The sequence below is a fragment of the Castor canadensis genome, chromosome 4 (assembly GCF_047511655.1).
Source record: "Castor canadensis chromosome 4, mCasCan1.hap1v2, whole genome shotgun sequence".
In the NCBI taxonomy this organism is placed as follows: Eukaryota; Metazoa; Chordata; class Mammalia; order Rodentia; family Castoridae; genus Castor; species Castor canadensis.
Window position 1 is genome coordinate 65,448,894 of NC_133389.1, and position 21,371 is coordinate 65,470,264.

General features: G+C 49.3%; 1 protein-coding gene across 1 annotated transcript in view; it reads left to right on the plus strand.

The window, feature by feature from the left end:
• Positions 1-1,042: 1,042 nt before the first annotated feature.
• Positions 1,043-21,371, plus strand: part of Impa2 (inositol monophosphatase 2) — a 46,297-nt gene continuing 25,968 nt past the window's right edge. The window contains exons 1-2 of the mRNA XM_020178963.2: positions 1,043-1,331; positions 17,095-17,228. Of these exons, the coding sequence (XP_020034552.1) occupies positions 1,236-1,331; positions 17,095-17,228 (230 nt within the window). The 5' untranslated portion in view covers positions 1,043-1,235. The remainder of the gene's footprint in view (positions 1,332-17,094; positions 17,229-21,371) is intronic.

Consider the following 21,371-nt stretch of genomic DNA (forward strand, 5'->3'; position numbering starts at 1 on the left):
TCCTTCCAGACTCAGAGAAACGGCACTCTAGAATAATTTTATGTGGGTCAACAGCTTTTATGAAAGGGGTAGACAGGGTCAATTAGGAACTTAAACTTTTGCACACCACGCAGTCACGTTCGGGAAATGCCAGCGTTCGCTAGCGTTAAGAGCTCAAGGTTGAAAAGGTCACTACAGAAAGGCTAATTACAATCCCGGCTCGGGCTCTACGTTTGAGTTTCGAGTTAAATGGTTTATAAAGCCCAGTCTGACTTTTAGCTGTTTGCATTGCAACACTGCTGTGTGCTTCCCCACGCCGGCACTCGGGCCTGCGCGCTCTGCAGGACCGCGCACCGAGACCGCCCAGCCCACCGCGCAGGCCCACTTCCAGCGGCCACCCGATGACCCAAAGCGACTGGTTGGAAAGTACTGATCTGGACTCCGCCTTGCGCCCTGGGCCGGAACCATCAGACACAGACCAGAGAGTGCTTTGAGCCCGGTGCGGGCGGGGACGAGGTTCCGAGGCGCCCCCTGCACATCCGGAGGTGGGCCAGTGTCATCGCCTCCACCATGCACGTTCACCACGGCAGCAGTCCGCGGCCGGACCTCAGCCTCTCCCTTCCAGGTCCGTGTCAGCCCACCAGGCCACCTTCGGCTTGCAGGACCCAGCGTGCAGCGGAACCAGGTACCGCAGAGTTCCGCGTCGAACCCAACTCGGCAGGAGGGGGCGGGGCTCGGAGCAGGGCCGGGTTTAATCTGGGGGCGGGACTAGGGTCTGGGCGGAGCGTGGAGGGGCGTGGCCTAGCTCTCAATGCGGCGGGAGGGGCGGGGATGTGAGCCCGGCTGGCCTTAGTGTGGTGGGGAGAAAGGGGCGAAACTTAGCGCTGATTGGTGTTCAGGACCTGCCCCGCGGTCTTAGTGTGGTGGGGAGAAAGGGGCGAAACTTAGCGCTGATTGGTGTTCAGGACCTGCCCCGCGGGGCCGGGCTGACTTGGCGCGCGGCCGAGATGGGTGGAGCTGAGCTCGACGTGGGCAGGGAAGGGCGGGGCGCGGGACACCCCGCGTGGCTATCCCTGCGGCTGCTCGCTCGCTGCCTTTCCTGCCAGCTGCCGTGGAGCGCGCAGCTGAGGAGGCGCGGCTTGGCGGGAACTGGAGGAGGGCGTGCGGAGCCTAGTGTCGAGGGGCTGTGGGAGGCGGGGTCCTGTCCCAGGTCTCGCGGAGGAGGGCTGGAGGTGGCGGGCTCTGGCGAGGTCGCGATGAAGCCGAGCCTCGAGGACGAGACGGTGGCCGCGGGGGGCCCCTGGGAGGAGTGCTTCGAGGCGGCGGTGCAGCTGGCGCTGCGGGCGGGACAGGTGAGCGCACTGGCCGCGGGCAGGTGGGCGAGGGCACTCCAGAAGGGCTGGCGGGCTGGCCGCGTCACTCCCACTCGGAACTCGGCCAGCCGGAGGATGCCCTGCGCGCGGGCCCGGGAGTTCTCGGTGGGAGCGGGGCGGGCGGGCGCCTGGCATCCGCACACAGAGGTGCGGGGGCGGCATGCGGTGAAAGAAGTCCTGTGCGTGTTCCCGGGACGCACCTTTCTCGTTCCCTTCCCTAGCAGCCCGAGGGGGCGAGCACCCCGGTAGTACGGCGGCGGGGGTGAGGCGCAGCTGCCGCGGAAGAGGGCGGGACGCGGCCCCTCTGCTTTGGCCGTTGATGGCAAGCTGCGGGTTCCTTGACCTTGGCGTTTGAGAGTGTCGATGAGAACACAAACCCTCTCCCGGGCTGAAAAACCCCCGCTGTTTGTTGTTAAAGGTCTGAGTTGACCCAGAGTGGTGGCCGCCCTGGCTTTAAACTCGGGGCACGTGGAGACCTGGCAGGCTTGCGGCTCGGTTCCATGTCGCTAGGCGTCCTTCTCTTTGCTTGTTTTTCTTGTTTGAACTCGAGCCTCATGCTTGCTAGGCAGGCAGTCGTTCTACCGCTTGAGCCACTCCACCAGCCCTCTCCAGGCGTCCTGGATCCAAACTCGCCTGGGCTCAGCCCAGCGTGGTTCCCGCAGTGATTGGCACAGCCTCTGTTCAGGAGGAGCTGTAGGCTGCGGGGAGGGTGGAAAAGGAGCCGCAGAACCGAAGCAAACCAGCGACTAGGGATTAAAAGTGGGGCGCAGCTCCGCTCTTTTCTCTTTTCATCCTCGCGTTTGTTCCCTGCGGTTTTCCTCAGTTTCCTCAGCAGTGCCTGACACGCAGTAGGTGCACCATCAGTAGTGGAGGGCAAATGAGCAGTGGCTCTCCCAGGACCCTCAGGACAGGCTTGGCTGTGGAGAAGGCTTGCTCCGTGGTTTGCTTCTTAAGGTATGTGGTTCTCTGGTGGCTTGGGGACAGAATGAGTGATATGGGCACATTGGCCTTCTATAGTCAAACAGCATTTTTTTTCCCCAGGTCTGGAAGTCCTGTAAAGAATGCGTGAATTAAACAGTGTTGGGACAGAGCTGCGGATGATCTCAGTGGGATAGCTAACTCTAGCATGCATCAGGCCCTAGGCTCCATCCCCAGCACTGCAAAAATGTAACAAAAAATGTGGACCTTTACCCTGTCCCTCCCTTCAGCAAAGGAGAACCCCAGTCCTCTCCTGTGCAGCAGATGGAGCTTGGAGCTCAGGGCAAACCTTCCTGGAAGGCAGGCCCACTGTGAAGCTTCCCCTGCCTCCTCCCTTCCTTTGCAGAGGGAGCATTACCAGGATATTCTGGAACTTTTCTTTCTTGAGTCTTTGAGGAGAAGACAGTTTTGGATGCAGACACTGCTGTGTAAAGCCTGGTGAGGGGGTTATGGGCTTCCGTGGTTTCCAGCTTCCCATCTTTGAAGAAACAGAGGCTTAAACTTTTTATTTAACAAATGCTCACATAGAGCATACAGTATCACAGGCACAGTTTTAAGAATCTTACTAATTTTAACTTATGTAAGAGTTTGTAGCTTGTTTAGGTTTTGCAGCTTGCCAATTACAAAAAAGATTTTTTTTTTTTTTTAAGAAAAAGGAAGGTTGTGTGAAGTAAAGATTCTACCATTAGAAGTCTGATCAGGAAGCCCAACTCCATACTCCCTCTTGGGCATTATACTGCTTCCTGCCTGACTAGCATTGGGTGAAGGAATGGCCCGGTGTCCGTGGCTGGGACAGGCAGAAACCATGTAAGGTCACTGTGACCTGTGTAGAGGGACAAATCCTCTAAATGATGTTCTGCAGTAATTGGGGTGCAAAACAGCATTAGCCCGGTGAGCCTCCCCATGGCATGTTTGGCACAGTTGCCATGGCCCCAAATGCCACCCTCTCACCTATGCCCAAAACTGTGCTACTTAATTGCGCACTACTCTCAGTTACTTCTGAGGCTGAGTCTGGGTTCTGTATGCCAAAGTGTGGGGGGAACAGAGGGAGGGACCCCAATAGATGAACATCCGCTGCCCCTGGGCCCTCAAGTGGCCTACACCATTTGCTGCCATACCCCCCTTTGTCCTATCCTTAGAGGCCTCCCTGCCTTGTGGTGCTGCCCTACCTCAGGGACTCCCTGCTCCCTCCACTTCTTCCTTGGTGCTCCACCACTCATGCCTTCAGTGTCTGTTGGAGTCATCCCTGCCCTTCCAGTCCTAGCCACCCATGCTGCTAGAAGAGTGTTCTCCCTGGCTGGTGGGCCACAGCCCAACCCCACCACCACTGCAAGTACATATAGCAGTGTTCATTGACATGGGTGTCCACCTTTCATGTTGTGTGTGAACCAAGTGTACATAAGGAAGTATCACTGTACTTATTTCCTTTGTAGGGGTGGATCCAGGCTTCCCTGGGCCTAAAGCTTAAACTCTTTAGAGGGCCCTCCAGTCACAGGGGCTCATGCCTATAATCCTGACTACTCAGGAGGTGGAGTTAGAGGAGAATCATGGTTTGAGGCCAGCCTGGGCAAAAAGTTAGTGAAGCCACCATCTCAGCAAATAGGCTAGGTATGGTGGCACTCTTCTGTAATCCCAGCTATGTGAGAGGTGTAGGTAGGAGGATCTCCATTCAAGTCTGGCCCTGGGCATACGACCCTATAATTAAAACAAGGGCCAGAAGTGAGTGCTTGCCTAGCCAGTATGAGGCCCTGAGTTCTAAACAACAGTACTGCCAAAAACAAATAATCAAAGATTAAGAACAGTTACAACTATACGGTTTTTAAGATGCTAACAAATACTGCAAATATCAGAAAACATAAAAGTAATTTTTTCATTGCTTTTTATCTAGCCCCTCCATTCTGGAATTGAGCACAGGGCCTCATGCTTGCTAGGAAGGCCCTCTGCCACTTGAACCACTTCCTCAGCCCTGCTTCTCAATCTTCTGTAATTCGTTCCTCATCTTTTTGGCTTCATACTCTTAGCATCTTTTTTTTTTTTCCAGTACTGGGGTTTGAACTCAGGGCCTACACCTTGAGTTACTCCACCAGGCTTTTTTTTCGAGATAGGGTCTCTTGCAAACTATTTACATGGGCTGGCTTTGAACTGTGATCCTCCTGATCTCTGCCTTCTGAGTTGCTAGGATCCAGCTTAGGTCCCCTGCCATGTAAGGCACATGCTCTACCACTGATCTAGACCCCAGCCCTTGTGCTATTTTTCTTTTTCTTTTGAGGTAGGGTCTCACTATGTAGCCCAGGCTCACCTAGAACTTGAGAGCCTCTTGTCTCAGCCTCCTAAGTGCTGGGGTTACAGTGTGCATTACTGCATAGCTGGCTCCTTGTAGTAGTTTCTGAGGAGGGAAGAGAAAGGGAAATTCATCCTTTCCTGTCACATAACTGACTGAAATTTATTACTGAGGGTTTAGAAAAGTTGTTATGTAATTTCTTAAGGTGCTATCAAACAGAACTTTCTACTCATTTTCTTTCATATACTAATATATGTTATATATTTGTTGTAAGATGTGGAAGAACTTCATACGCTTGCTTCCAGCTGCACACAGTTGAAACCTCACTTCTTTCCATGATCCACACACTACAAGGGCCAGCTGCCACACAAAGCTCACCAGCTCCCACTCTGGTCCTGCATGTTGATGTCAACATGATAGTCAGTTGGGGAGGTGGACAAGAGGTGAACAGTCCATTCCTATCCATGGTGGTGAACAATAGCTTATAGACAGATGCTACTGCAAACTACATGTAAGTTCCATCAGCCCCAAAGTGTGTCTGCTCAACTTCCCTTTTGCCCATACTGCCCGCGTCCACTCCAGTATCATCAGGTGCCATGTCTGGTGGAGGGTCAGTCAAAGTGAAAAGAGACAAGGTCAGATCTTTAGTTAAAATATCTGTCATCTGCCCATTAACAAAAGGTGTTTGTGTGTGACCTTGCGAACATTTCACCAGAACCTCTTGTAGGCAGGTGATGCTTGAACTCCATTTGCTTTGCAATATATTCACCTCTGGGTAGTTACAACAACTTACAACAAAATCTTAGGACAAGCTGGAAGCTGATAGCTCATGCCTGTAATCCTAGCTACTCAGAAGACGTAGATCAGGTGGATCATGGTCTGAAGCTAGCCCTGGGCAAATAGTCTGTGAGACCTATCGTCAAAACACCCACCACAAAAAGGACTGGTGAAGTGGCTCAAGTAGTACATCTCCTGCCTAGCAAGCATGAGGCCGAGTTCAAACCCCAGCACTACCAAAAAGTATAATAATAAAAAACAAATCTCAGGACAAAGCAGAAAATCAAAACCCAACCCTCCCTGTTCTACAGTTAGCCTTTCACACCCTTGAAGATTTTGGTTCCCCAGGCCCAGCCTTAAGAATTGGGGACTGATTTAGCCAGATCTAGCTACTCTGTTTGGTGTTTTCAAAACACACATTGCATTTCCCTGCCCAGATCCTGAGCCCCTTCCTTCAGCTGGAGGGATCCCCTCCCAGGTCACCTGTTCCTCTCCCTGCCCTACCAAGTTGGCAGTCTTCCCAGCTTCCCTTATCCTTGGCCTGCTGTCTCCACTATGGATCTCTGAATGTGGATACCTTCCTGTCCAACCCTGGCTCCCTAGGAGCAGAAAGTGCACGTAAGGGGGCAGAATCCCATGCCGCCCACTTGTTTATCTTGCTTTGCCAACACTGTGATTTTCATTGTATTCGCACAGGGAATCAGGCAAGTGAAATAATATTGAAAGGACCATGGTGAAGAGCAGCAATGCCCCATCCCACACTCCTCACCCCTCATGCTATCCCCAGAAACCCCTTTACAGTTGTCTGAGGTTTACATTGCTCTTTCTTAAGTTGTGCCATGCGGCTGCCTTTTATTTGTTTCCATCAGTATCCATGCCTATGTTAGGATGGCCATTTGAGTGTAAATCGTGGTCCAGCCAGGCAGTATGGCATATAATATCCTTTCTGATGCAACTTGTATTTTCCTTGAAGTTAAAAGTTTTGGGTTTTTTTTTTTTTTTTTTGGCTTGGTTTTCTATATATGTATGGTCAGCTTTCCATCTTCCCAACAGAATTTGTTTGTGTGTTGCTGGGGACAGAACTCAGAGGTTCACACATGCTCACAAGCATTCTACCACTGAGCTACACCCCCTGCCTCCAGCAGAGGTTTCATTTGTTGTCCCTGAGTAGTAAAGGCCTTGAGCTTGTTGCTGCAGAGCAGTGGTCCTCAGGTTTTAGCCTCAGAGGCACCCATAGGGCTTATGAAAGCCAGCCCACTCCCATGTCAGGGTTCTGATGGGCTAGGTCTGCACTGGGGCTGAGAATCAGCTTTTGTGACATTCCCAGCTGGTACTGATATAGCTGGTCTGGAGCCACACTTTGAGAACCACTGCTGTGTAGTATTTTATTATGGGAGCATATTCACTCGACTCTCTTTTTCTCTTTTCTCTTCCTTTCTTTTCTTTTTTTCTTTCAGTAGGTTCTTGCTATGTAGCCTGGGGTGGCCTTGAACTTGTGATTCTCCTACCTCTGCCTACCAACTGCTGGGATTATAGACATATACCACCATGCCCAGCTTTCATTCAGCTCTTGAGGAAACTAGATCAGGTCCATTTTGGAGTACATATGAATAACATTGCTGTGAATGTTCCTGCAGTGTCTTTTGGTTATGCACAGACGCTGTTCACTGGGGCCATGTTAAGAAGAGGAGTGGGATTACTATTTCATCAGGAATGAAATTCTGCCAGTTGGTCTCCAAAGCAGACACACCACTTCAAACTGAGCAGCAGCCGGTTACCCTTGCTCCATGTCTTCCATGACTCTGGGCATGCCTTGTCTTTTCCATTGCAGCCCTTCTCCTGACGTTGAGGTGGTGTTTTATTATGGTCTTAAATGCCTTTGTATCCTCTTGTTCTCCCCTTTGATATCATGTTTGTTTTTTTAAATGATGGTCCTAAAACACTTATGAGAAAGTTATTCATCCAACAATATTTGTTGAGCAACTCTGGAACTTTAGCCTTTCCTCTGTGATGTGATGTTTTGGGGGAGTGTCCTGGGTGGGGCCCTATAGCCAGAGGGCAGCCTGGCTATCTGGTTGGACGCCAAATAAGGAAGGAGGTGGACTCCCCTGGGCTGTGTGAAGAAGGAGAGAAAAGATTCGTTTTGAAAGCGGAGATGACAGGGTTTGCTGTGGATCGGATGTAAGGTGTGAGAGAAAAAGAGGTACAGGGTTTGGTCCTGAAAAACTGGTGAATGAACTTTCCATGTGCTGAGGTGGTGAGGTGGGGGAGGAGCAGGTGTGGAGGTGGGAACCAAGTGCCCAGGCATGGTGGACTTGTATAGGAAGAGGTTGAGATTAGATCTCAGTGGAGGGGAGAGGCAGAGAGAGGCGATGTGGAATCATTGGCACAGGGATGGTCCTGAGGAGGAAAGAGTAGGCTTGTTTGCTGGTGGGCTGCGCCCCAGGATAGCATCAAGTCAGGCTTCCGCCTTTTTGTTTGGGCGATGGATGGCCAGAAGCAGGCATGTGAGGTCTTTTGTCCACATAGGCATCCTCCTGTCCTGCCTCACCTAACACCTGCTGCTGGAGGAAGTCAGGAGGCGGCCGGTGATCTCACCATTTCCACAGGCACCTCAGCTCACCTTCAGCCACCTGTCCCCATACCTCCAGTTTCTGCTTAGCTCCACGGGGGGTGGGGGGGTCAGCCTGTATGAAAACTCTGAAACTTTCACCAACATTTGATTTTGTTTTTGGTGCTGAGGATCAAACCTAGGGCCTCTCACATGCCAAGCAAATGTTCTACCACTGAGCCACACCCCCAGCCAACATTTAAACCATCAACAAAGACAGATCGCTGAGAAGCAAAAGCCCAGGTACACAGCAGCAGCTGCCCTTGTGAGTGTGTGGTTGGTGTCCCAGTGTCCAGTGCCCACAATCCTGACCCTGCCTGAGATGCCATCTCTCATTTTCCTTACATAACATTGTGAGAAAAGCAATGCCTTTCTTTTTTGTTTTGTGTGAGGTTTTTTTGGGGGGGAGGGGGCTGTACTCAGGGCCGTGAGCTTGCTAGGCAAGTACTCTGCCACTTGAGCCATGCCCCCATACCTTTTTGTTCTAGATATTTTTCAAATAGATTCTGGCTTGGATCTTGATTGTCCTACTTATACTTTCCCCATAGCTGGGATAATAGGCATGCAGCACCAGCTTATTGGTTGAGATGGGGTCTCGCTAACTTTTTGCTTGGACTGGCTTCGATCTCTGTGATCCTCCTAATTTCTACCTTCTGAGTACAGGTGTAAGCCACTGCACCCAGCTTTTTTTTTTTTTTTTTTTGTAGTATGGGGGTTTGAACTCAGGACCCTGTGCTGCCTACCACTTGAGCCACACCCTCCAGTCCTTGTTTTGTTTTTTTGAGACAGGGTCTTGCTGTGTAGCCCAGATTGGTCTTGAACTCATGATCCTCCTGCTTCAGCCTCTTGAGTGCTGGGATTATAGGCGTGTACCACCACACCAGTTTTCAAAGTATTTCTTATACCTATTTTGCCAACAAAAGCTGTTTAAAAAAAATAGGAAAGAATACTTTCTTTACAGTGGCATTTGCACCTATAACCTGCCCCTTAGACTTTAGCCCTTGACGTGTGAGGGAGTCTGTGATGTCCCTGTGGGGCTCACTTAAGGAAAGCTGGTGGCAAGCAAGTCTTGGTGTCTGTAGCTGTGAGATGGTCACTTGCTAACCAGATGAAGTGCTGCCTAGTGGAGATTATGTCCTTGGGGCTGGGAGAGGGGATAGGCTGGCTGACATCATGTAGCCTGAGAATGGGAAAGTTGCTTGCTAGTGATCTCCAGGTCCCATCTCCTTCAGCCCTGGGGAGGGGCAGCTGGGTAGGGGAGCATGAGGGCTCTGGAAGAGAGTTTGGAGAGGGAAGGGGAGCACAAAAGTCCTGGCCCTGCCCTTTCTCCCAGCCTCAGTTGGGCCTGAATCTCAGGCCGGACTGGTTTGCAGCTTCTTTAGGAGATAAGGGAAGAATTCAGCCTAGGGAAGACATCGGGGCCATGAGGCAAAGCCAGTCTAAGGATCCCAGATCCCTCTCGAACTGCATGAGCACGAGCACTGTGGGAGGCCTGGTCAAAACCGTATGCAGAAGAAGCACCAGGAGTCACGCCAGGGTCTAGGAGTGCAGAGGAAGTCACAGCAGAGTTAGGCCTTTAAGAAGAGCCAGGTGTTTGGCTGGGGAGGGTGGAGAGTAAGAGAAAAGGATCAAGACCAAGGGAGGGCACTCCAGGACCCAGGAGGGTGGAATAGAGTGAGTGCAACACCCAGTTGCTACAGGACCCTTGGCTGAAGCTGTGGGACCCAGAAGGGTCAGTCCACTGTGGGGAGAAGTTGAGATATAGGGACAACCATAGACTGTGGTGGCCATCAGAGTCAAGACCAACTGGGGTGTAGAACTTGGTGATAAGTTAATTGAGAGTCCAGGTGGTCTTGGTGATGCACTGTAATTCAAGGGAGGCCTAGGAGTAAAGAGCACCTGGTCTCTGGTTTCTACAAGTAGGTGGATCTCATTGCTTTGGAGAGAAATCTGGAACAGGCAGAGGGACTTGGACTATGGGGGATCTGTTTCATTTAGGGCCTGAGGATCTGGACTGTGGCACCAGATCTCCTGTACTAGTCCCTTTTCCTACACTTGACAGCTGTGTAACCTTGGGCAACCTTTTCAAATGAGTTTGTGCCTCAATTTCCTACTTTTCCACAGTACTGGGATCAAACCTAAGTCCTCACACATGTTAGGCAACTGTTCTGCCACTGAGCTGTACTCAGCCCTGTTTACTTAGCATGAGAAGAATTATTATCCTTAGGTTATGGTGAGGATTAAATAAATGGGTGGGTACACCCTGTTCTAACAGAGCCTGGGGCAGAGTGAGCATTTGCAGTGTGAGCTTGGTATCTTCAGGACACCATGGGGCACACCTCCCCATACACAAGTTCTCAGAAACTCCCAGATTTAGGGGATGTCTGAGAGAACAGCTGCAGCGTGGGGAGCAGGAGAGGAGCCTCGGAGAACAGTGATCACAGGGCTTGGTGGGGAAGGCCTGGTGCAACTGGAATTAGATGAAAAGTGTCCCCGGGTTTTTCTGCAGGAGGTGACAGTGCCTTCGAGGCTGCTTCAGAGGAGTGTTGGAGCACAGGATAATAGTTTAGAAAACAGACGGCAAGCAAGACTTGGTTATGACACTGAAGAAGGTGGCAATTTAGGTCAGAGATCCTCAAAACGTTCTGGTCCATGAGCCCAAGAGAAGCCAGAGCCCCTGGGCCCACCTCTGCTTTGACCAGCTCCTCCTTCCCATGGTTAACGTCATGTGGGAATTCATGGTGTTCATAGCTGCTGACCACTGCAACACGTGTAGTCATGTTATTTCCAGGGTAGCTGATGAACTTTTAGGTTTTGTCAATTGTCACCTATATTCATCAGGGTTCTCCAGAGAACAAGCCCCAAGTAGGCTGACAAATTCAGTCTGCAGAATGAGCCAGTGGGTTGGAGATCCAGGAAGAGCTGGAACTCTAGCTCGAAGGTCGTTTGTTAGGAAGAGCCAATGTTGGGATGGACTCCTAAGGCTGTCGGCAGAATTCTCGCTTATTGGCAGGGTAGGTCAGTGTTTTTGTTCTACTTGGGACTTTAACTGATTAGATAAAGCCTCCCCCCACCATAGGGAAGGTAGGCCATTTTGCTCATCAATTAAGATGCTAATCTCATCCAAAAACACTCTTGCCAACGCAACAAGAACAACATGTGATCAAACATCTGGGCACACTGTAGCCCAATCAAGGTAACACATAAATTGAACCATCACATCATACTCATTTTTATTTAGTTAAGTCTAGAACCTAAAACACAGGGCACATCACCAAGTTCCTATCTCTGGTAGAGATAGACATAAACATATTAGGGGTTGAAATCCCATTGCTTTTTTTGGGGCAGTATTAGGGTTCTAGACTCGTGGCCTTGCACTTGCTAAACACACACTCTACTACTTGAGCCACACCCCTAGCTCTTTTTCCTTTATTTTTTAGCTAGGGTCTTGTGCTTTTCTTGTCAGAGCTCACTTCTCTTACTGATGCCTCCCACATAGCTAGCATTGAGCCACCTCTCCCAGATCATTCTTTGAGATAGGATCTAGCTAACATTTTGTGCTTGGCCGTGATCCTCTTACCTCTGCCTCCCAAGTAGCTGGGATTACAGGTGTGAGCCACTGTTCCTGGGCCCTCTCCCCCAGTTCTGAGTTCTGGACATGCTCTTCCAGTGGATGATGGTGCATTCTGGGTTCTGGAGACCACACAAGCTGCTCTATGGTGATGGGTGTGAAGATGGTCTGGGGACAGTAGCACAAAACCAAGATCGTGCAACAGGCAAGGAAAGTACATTTGGATGGGACTGACGCTGTGTTGGTTTTGTTTTTTAATTTTTTGTTTGTTTTTTGAGATGGGGTCTTTTTGAGCTATGTAGCTCAGGCTGATCTTGATATCCTTTTGCCTCAGCTTCCCAAGTGCTGGGATTGTAGGGGTGTGTCACCACGTCTGGCTATGTTGTCTTAGGATATGTGATATTGGGGCAGATGGTATGCCTTTCTTTTGGATTTGGAATTCAGTTTCAGTGACTCAGGTCTATATTTTATCTATTAAACATTAACAGAGTGTTTTTGGAGGGAGAGACCCAGGTCAGCAGGTCTGTGCTTAAGTGAGTAGCTGAAAAACACTAATTGCAAAATAGCACATGCTAACTTGTTGATAGAATGAGAATGTTAAAAAAATCTCTAAGACTGAGGGAAAACAGCTTTGGGAAAGGGCCTCATCAGGTGATACCCCCAACCCCCACCCCGCCGTGACCATGGATAAAGAAAGGGCAGGGCTGTTGGCTTTAAAACAGGCAGAGCTGTTGGCTTTAAAACAGCACCTGACTGAAAGCTCTCTTTTGCCACCTTTCCTGACAGGGTGAAAACAGTTTGTGAATTAAAAGTTTTCTTAAGCTACTGTTTTAGACTCCTTGTCTGTTGTGTATAAGTAGGGTTGGGACTTGTGTCAGATCCAGGTTCTTACGGAAACTAGAATGTTGTGAAGGTCTGGGTGCGTGTGTAAATCAGCATGGGCCTTCACATACAGTTCCTTGTTTAACTTACAAGACAGCTGAGTGTCTCAGACACGAGGACACTAAGGCTCCCAGGACCCAGGTAGAATCGAATTCAGAATTGTCTAGTTGTAAAGCATAGTTCATCCTTTGTGCTTCTATCGAAGATAGGAAATTGGTAAAAGCAAGAATTTTTAGATTAGCTTGCTGCCATGAACTCAGTGGTGACGAAGGGAAGCTAATTTGTGAGAGTTCCATTGGTTAAAGCCCTATTTCAGCACATAGTGCTGAAATTGGTCCCCTTTCTGGGTCCAGGTGGGGTGTCCTTTAGCTGGTAAGATGAAAGGCAGAGTTACTCCCCTGAGAAATGCAGAGTCAGGAGCTGGATGGTCAGTACAGTGACCCAGCAGTGATGAAATACATGGCCATGCATCCACTGACCCAAGAGCAAGGGCCTCAGCTAGGGTCCCAGATGTGCTGGAGTGAGAGCTGGAAAGATAGACAGGCAGGAGGTAGCCAGGGAAGTCATTGAAGGTAAAAGAGTCATTGTGTCCAAAAATAGAGAGTTGTGTGATGGTGCCTGGAGTGACCTCAAAGCCAGGTGCTGCCCAGCCTTGGTGTTAAGGTACTCATACCCAAGACACAAAAAGCCAGGTACCTCACTGTGCACCTGTGATCCCAACTACACTAGAGGCTGAGGTGGGAGGATATGAGTTGTAGGCAGCCTGGGCTACATTGGGAGACCCTGTCTCGAAACAAAACAAACCAACCACAGAGAAGGCGTAATGGAGCGTCTGTGGCAGTATATTTGCTCCACTGCCAGAGGGACATTGAAGCTCCATGCTTTCCCTGTGAGCAAAAAAGGCCATCAGAGCAACCACAACAATACATTTTAATAAAACAAATGAACAGTTGGAGTTTGAAAAGACAACATCCCTCCTCCAAACCCACGTACACACTTTTTATAGAGTCCATGGTGAGCCCTACCCCATGGGTGCTCCAGTACCACAGTAGCCATCCCCCAAGTTGCCCACACGACCCCTGCGTGTCCCCCACCTCAACACGCTGAGCCATGTGTCTTTTGTTTCTGGAGAGCAAGGCTCATCGCTGTTCCTCAAGTTAGATGTGGCTTCATGAGAACTCTTGCTAAGAAGTCTTCCATCGAAGTTAACTGGAGCACCTGCTCTTTTGGAGACTCTCAGGTACTGCAGCCCCGCACAGGCTCATGTTGCCTATGAGAGGTGGACACAGATGACAAAGGTCCTGACTAGGGAAATGACAAGGACTCTTGAGGTCGGAAGTGCTCTGGAAGCCCATTGGTTGGTTTGTATTGTGCCATAGTCACACTCAGGGTAAATGCTTGTCCCCATGAAAGGCTTCTCATGTAGGAGGTGACATTTCATCCACATCAGAAGGGAGAACAGCAGGCTTGAGAAAGGCTGGCACTGAGCTTTAAGTTGTGTGATGCCACACTTGGTGTGTGACAGTTCCAGAGGGAGGGCAGCGATGACGGAAACAGGCTAGGTGTGGCCTGACCTTGTTGGTTGTGGGGTTGGCTGGCTGCTCTTCCTCATACACCATACAGGAACAGTTGGTGAGGGCCTGGGTGTGGGCTCTGCTTGGAGTCGCTCGGGGGCTGATTCCTTCTCCCAGTTCTCTGAGCTGTCAGCACCACACATGGCGGCTATGGCAAGAGGGATGGGGTGGCATGAGGAGAAGAGGCATGTCCTTCTGAGGATGTGGTGTAGAAGATGCAGGAGCTGCTCACATTCCTGTCCTCTTGGTTGGAACTTGCATACCCAGCTGCCTGAGAGGCAGCGTTGACTTTCTAGGTAGCCCTGTGTCTTGCTATAGTGTGGGGGTTGTGTTCCAAAACGGAAGAAGGAGGCTGAATGTCTGGGGTCAAGTTGTCACTGTCACAAAGCCAAATCCAGAAGTTTGACATCACCTCACAGTGTGCTGGGGCGAATGCCAGGCACATCTGGCTGTGTTATGGTGAGGAGAATGGATTCTAGTGCCTAAAGCAGACTGGGTCTGGCTCTAGGACACAGGACTCATGGACCATGCCAGAGGATGTAGGCTCAGTATTACCAGTAAAAACCAAGAGAAAAGAGACTAGGTGGTCAGTATTCATTTAGACATCAGTGGTCCTGTAAGAAACATGCCTTTCATTCATTCGTGTGAAGATTACCATAGACACAGCTCCACCCACAGGGAGGACAGTAGGCAGCCCAGAAAAACTGTTGTGGAGCCTCTGCTGTCACAGGACTCATGTTCCAGTGAGACCAGCACAGGCAGCAACAATACACGCAGGACAACTTCAGATGGGAGCCAGAACACAGGCAGGCCCTGGGCAGAAATACATTTGGCTGTGATCAGCAGGGAAATCCAGGACGGCCAGAGGAGAGTGACTTGGGTGCTCCATGGGAGGTGAGATGAAAGGTAGGCGAGCGCCAGAGGTGTAGGACTTGGCGGTTGATTCTGAGAGCAGTGGGAAGAGCCCAGTAAAGTGATCTGACCTGTGTCTCAGACCCTCCACCAGCTTCTGCATGGAGGCACTGAGTGGATGGTGGAATACGGGACTGTTTTCATAGCTGCTTCCCAAGAGTGGACACTGCTAGAGTGAAACGTGAAGCCTATGCCCTTTCTGACAGAGTCCTGTGGGGAGGTCCCTGGAGGCACTGGTTCAAATGCAGATCCTGCACCTGCCCTGCCTACCTCATCAGAACATTCCAGGTTCCTTGTGACCCTCCTCTTTCATGAGAATGGCCCTTGTCCCTTGTGTCCATGGAACTTGTCAGAAATGTTGATCTCAGACCCCAACCCAGACCTGCACAACCAACAGCCATTTTCAAGTTCCCAGAAGCTCTTGTGCTGTATCCACCAGTTAGTGTTTTTCTCTCTCTAACTGGCACCCCCCCACACACACCACAATGCTGATAGACCCTTCCCCTGCTCCCAAATCACCCTAGCCATACAAGATGGGAGTGTAGTGCCAAACAGCCTGCCTGGGCTAGCTCAGAATTTAGGATTCCTGGAGGATGTGAGGTAGATGTGAGGAATTTATAAACAAAGAACCTGTGGATATTCGTTTGGTGAGGTTGCTGTATGCAAAGTGGTGTTGTAAGAAGATTAATGTGGTGGCAATGGGCAGGATATTGCAAATACAAGACAGCGGAAGGCCAGTGGAGGCCAGCAGGTAGCTGCAATTACTGAACTGTGGGAGGCCGCTTTATGCTTTGCCTTTTGTATTACCCATCACACTGAATCGTCTAGAATATGTATCTGTTATTTTTGCTGCCCAGATTTTAAAAAACACCACCACCTGTCTAGGCTCAGTGTGGGACTGGCCCAGACTAGGGTGGGCAGTGAGACAGAGGCAAGGAAGAGTGATTGCTGGCTGCTGAAAGTCATGGTTCCACCTGTTCTTCTCCCCCCACTCCCCCAACTCTGGTATGGGGGTTTGAACTCAGGGCCTACACCCTGAGCCACTCCACCAGCTCTTTTTGGTGGTTTTTTTGAGATGGGGGCTCGTGAACTATTTGCCTAAGCTGACTTCAAACCACAATCCTCCTGATCTCTGCCTCCCAAGTAGTTAGGATTACAGGTGTGAGCCACTGGCACCTGGCCTGCCTGGTTCTTTTAAGAGTCTGTTTGCACACCCCCTCCCCTCTGAAGACCACCTCCACTTGAGCATCAGATAGTGCTTACACAAAGAAGCTTGTAGGATGAGTATCACAGTGGGTAAAGGATGTCAGGTCTGGGTAGCCTGGGCAGTGATGGTACTTTTGAAAGCAGGAGCTTTGAGTGGTGGCTGGTTTTGGAGAAAAGATCTCAGGTTGTCTTTAGGTGTTTTAACTTTGTCATCCTGCTGAGGGAGACACCAGGCTGTGGACAGACAGAAATGGAGAAGAAAGTAAAGGTGGCATTTGATTTCAGACCCTAGAGCCAGTCCTTCCTGAAGCCTCCAAAAACTTAATGTTTGGGTCTCCTGGGGTTCCTGGAACCACATCAGGCCAGCGGAAGATGCCACTCCATCCTCAGCCATGTATTTAGCTGTAGTAGGTTCAGTCCAGATGTGTTGTCAGTTCACAGCAGCAGAGCCTGCACCTGAGCTCAGCCCTGGGAGTCTAGGGAAGCCACCGCCCCCTCACGTGTCCCTCTGAAATTACCACTGCCACTCGGGCCCGCAGCAGCATCAAGACCCAGCTTCCATCTCTGCAGTAGAGTCCAGCTCTCCCAGGTTTCTCAGCAGGAACACTTGCAGTCTGGATTCACTAGCATATCTCATAGCTCAAGTGGTAGAGAGCCTGCCTAATTAAGTGGAGGCTCTGAGTTCAAACAACAAAAAAAAACCCTAGGTTTTTCTTTTCCTCCAAAGAAAACTTGTTTCACAGGTAGGACAAAATAACTCCAGTAAGTCTGTCTTGTAAAAAGAATAGTGGTTGGGTAATGAAGGCTCCCCAGAAGCTGGGCATGACATTCAGCCCTGACAGTAGGTCAGTGTGGTTCACGGACCCTGGCATTCAGAGTCGGCCTCAGGCATGGAGAGCTCAGGGAAGAGGAGGCCTGCAGTTTACCATGCCTCCGTGCTCTCGTTCCAGATCATCAGAAAGGCACTTACTGAGGACAAGCATGTCTCAACAAAAACATCCGCTGCAGATCTTGTCACAGAAACAGATCACCTCGTGGAAGATTTAATTATTTCTGAATTGCAAAAGCGGTTTCCTTCACATAGGTGAGTGCTTTCCGTGGAGAACACACCCCAGTCACACTTGCCATACTCATGAAAGCCAGGCCCCTTTTGTCACTGAGGGGAAGACGTGCACACTCAGCTGCCTGCTCCAACTCCTGGTCCTCCTATTATAGGGGAGTTAAAGTGACCCTTGTTTGTATTCTCTTCACTGTTGTCTTGACAACATGTCCACATGTCACTTTACAAACCCATGCTCAGGGAAGCTCCTGCACCCCCACACTAAGACACTGTTTCTGGAGGGAACTGGCAGAAGCCTGACCCACCTGAGGAGCCTGGGGTAGTGACATCTTGGCAGCTGTGCCTGCTCAACTACCCAAGGACTTGTACCAAGGTGGGACACAGGGTGGATTGTCAGCTGTGTGGGACCTCAGTGCCCTGCAAAACCACGCAGTGGGATACCAGGCACCTCTCCCCCGAGAAGGCCTCTTCTCTAGAGCTGGAGATCTTAATCCTTTTGGGGTCACCCTGTAGAGGATTTGATGCAAGCCATTCATCTTTTCCTCAGAAAAATTAAAATACACAGCATTTTGCATATAGGTCCAGGGGAGCCGTAGGCCCCAAAGTAAGACCTCTTTAGCTCAGGGACTCTGCGGCTCTCCCTCATCCCGGAATTCTGCAGAGCAGATTGTGAAAACCAGTCTCTTGGATGCAGGGGGCTTCTTTTCCTCATGTGGAATCAAAGATGGTGGTTTCCTAAAACTGAAATAGCAGTCACTGGATTTCTGGACATAGATAATCCACATTTGTGTGGGTTTAGGTGACAGAAATATGGAAGTGTCATTGTCTGTTCCCCACGTGATAGGCTTCATACATACCCCCACCCCATGCCATCCCCGCCACTACCCAGTGGATAAATACGCAAACCAAAGAACAAGTCAAAGTGAAAACATTGACCTTCTCCTTTGTTCCCTTCTGACTAGTTAGGTTATCTCAAAGTTACCAGCTTTCCTTATATGCACTCACAGCCCAGTAATTCCAGCACTCCAAAGGTGGAGGCCAGTGTGGGCTACACAGCAAGACCTTGTCTCAAAAAGAAGTTCTGTCTGCCGTGGGTCATGCTTGTTTTGCTTTGTTGACAACCTCTGCGTCTGAGCTTCTCTTATTTCCTATTTCTTTAGTTAGTTTGAAGTCAGGACTCTTGGCATATGCTATAACATTTATAAACTCAAAAATATTTGTGTTTTTACCTTTTTGTTTTCTTGTGGTGCTGGGGATGGAACCCAGAGTCTCAAGCATACTGGTCAAGCACTGTATCACTGAGCTATATCCCCAGCTCCAATTTTTAGCTTTTTAAAGTCTAATTTTAATAGCAATGTTAAAAGAATTTATCATACAGCTTTTATTCTTTGAAAGGAAAAATGCTACAATAACCAACCAGCTCTTTTTAGGTGCTCTATTAACTGCTTTGGCCTGGAGGTTTCTATGGTAACTGTAATGGCTGTGACAAGAGTGAGGGTGGCTCTTCTCTTGGGGGTCTAGTAAAGGATTTGAAGTCACCACAAGACTGGGCACAATGATGTTTTCACGGCTTCTGGTGTGCTTCAGTCAGATTACCCAGATAAACTGCTTTCTGACATTGCAGGCCCTCTCATACATATGTGCCAGCAGCGGTTGCTAGTGGTTCAGATCCACTGTTGTGTACATGGATGGAGAAGACTGCATTTATAGGCAAATGTAAATATCCACTGCTGCATATGCAGGGAAAAGCTAATGTATTATGGGGTGAGCAGAGATCCCCTACTTCCATCCTGCAGGGACCACTAGGCTCCTGCCCCTTTGGAAAACTGACCCAGAGCTGAGTGTGAGTTAGACTCACCTAGAACCTTCTCCAGCAGGCTTGAGTCAGGCTCCATCTGGGGGACACAAATGCCCATCTAGGAATCAGTGACTGAGAGCTGTGGGTCCCAAACTCCATCCACATGTGGGTGCTGTCCTGTGCTCAGACTCTGGCCACTCCACAGGCACTGCCAGGCCCCTTGCCACCCATTACTTGCTCTGGGACAGGACTGAGGCTGCATGCTGATGCTCAGTTTGCTTCAAAAATTCAGATTAAGTAAGGATATTTTCAACATACCTGTGTGAAGTTTGGTTTTTGCTCACAACTAAGATTTTAAAACCAAATGGGTATGTAATTTATTTTAGATCATAGATGAATTGATAACTTTGCAATGAGAGAAAAGATATATATGTATTATAATGAACATGTTGCATTTTTCTGCTTTCACTAAATTTAAATATTTCCTTTAGACAGTATGTTAGCATAAGGTTACCTGTTCTTTTCTGTAAGGAAGAACTTTGATTCTGAGCTTTTGTCCTTCCTTGTTTTTAGTCTTTCATGAAACAGTATTGAGATGGAGTGCAGCTATCTTTGTTTTTAATAAAATAAAAAACAACCTGATTTCCTATAAGTTTTATTATTTTGTTTTACTCATTCATGAAATCCAAAATCTTGGGTCCCTGACCTGGAAGGCAGGCACAAACTGAATTAAATTGCTATAAGGTTTAAACTTGCCTCTGCCTGCAGCCCTAGCAGCTTTGGCAAATCACTGCATTTCTCAGGGACTTGAACTCCTCACTTATGAGTGAGGAACCAACGAGGCCCCAGCGTCTACCGTGTAATATGTTGTAATGGCAGAAAGCAAACCCACAAAGTAAGGCTAGGATTTTACTGGAGTGTGCTGTCAGTGTTGACCACCTAGCTTACCTCAGTCCACACCCTGCTTTGTTGTACTCCTGAACCTGCTTTCAGTTGATAATTTTGAGTTAGGTCCAAGTATACTTCTACCTAGTGATGCACTATACCCAGTGCATCACTGACCTGTTAATAAGACCCTGTTGTCATCCCTTTCTCCTGAGCAGCCTTGTCTGAGATTGTCCAGGTTGGTTCAAGCAGGGAAGAAGGTGGTAGCTTGAACTGCTTGCTCAGTGTGTTCAGCCACCTTCTCTGACCCTTGGAAGGATGTGGTAAACTGGCACCCTGTGGTCTGCTCAGCACAGAGCAATGTCTGTTGAGTGCATGAGTGAAGTGAACATAAAGCAGAGTCCTTGATGCAGGAGCAAACATGTTCCCACTGCCATCAGCTTGACTTTTGCTTCCAGTAATTTCCTCATTTTGCTTTGCTCTGGACTCAGGTCTTCCCAGGGAAGTGCCTGGGTATGTATGTGGTGGTGGTGGGGGTGGGGGGCGGCGTGCAGCTGGCATTGGACTGCAGTTCAGGAGGGTAGGGCCAAATAGCATCAGTCATTTCCTTACAGGCTGAGGAGACAATCCTGACTTTCTTGTAACAGAGTAAACACACTCAGTAGCCAGAAAAAAAAAAGTCTTAGAAGCACTTGACTGTCAAAACTACAAGGAAGGTAGGTTTGTTACAACTACTTTAAAAAAAGGAAAGTAGTAAAGTTATTCAGCAAAATGTAACCTTTTACCAATCTTGGGACCTTAGCCCACTTGATATTTTCCTCTTGCCTGTTAGATAGGGTTATGAAATGTTCCTTGAGCTCCCTAAATTAAGTTAAGCACGTTGGTTTGTTTTTTTTTTTTTCCTATTTGTGTTATGGATTCTGTATAGATGTTCCAACAAAGGTTCACATGCACATCTGTCTAGAATAATGTCTGCAGAGTGGCTGTCCCACTCCCCCTGCAGAGAGCTATAGAATGCTCTCTCCCCTTCCTGAGATACTTGCTTCCAACATGAAGAAATCAGGTTTATATGATCAGATATGTACTTATGTTTACATTTAACTTACAGGTCTAGCTTCCACATATGAGGGAAAACATGAGACCAAAGGAAGTATTTTTGATGCCTTGAAAACCTGGAGTGGCTCATGCTTCTGATAGCCATAAGTGACCCTGCCCTGACTGCTGCCCACAGGTGTGAGGCAAGCAGGGAACTGAGGAATGTGCCCCCACCTTCTCACAGGCAGGTGGGCCAATTTGCAGAATGGACAAAAAGGAGGGCAAAGGGCATGACTAAAATAATCAACTGCTGAAAAGGCCCAGGATGACCACAGTGTCTCCATCAAAAAGTGCCACGTGCAGAGGAGCATTGCTAACTGGAGCCTTACAGTGACCCCTGGCCAATGTCCCACACATTTGTCCTATGAATATGCAGCCCGGATGGCTCC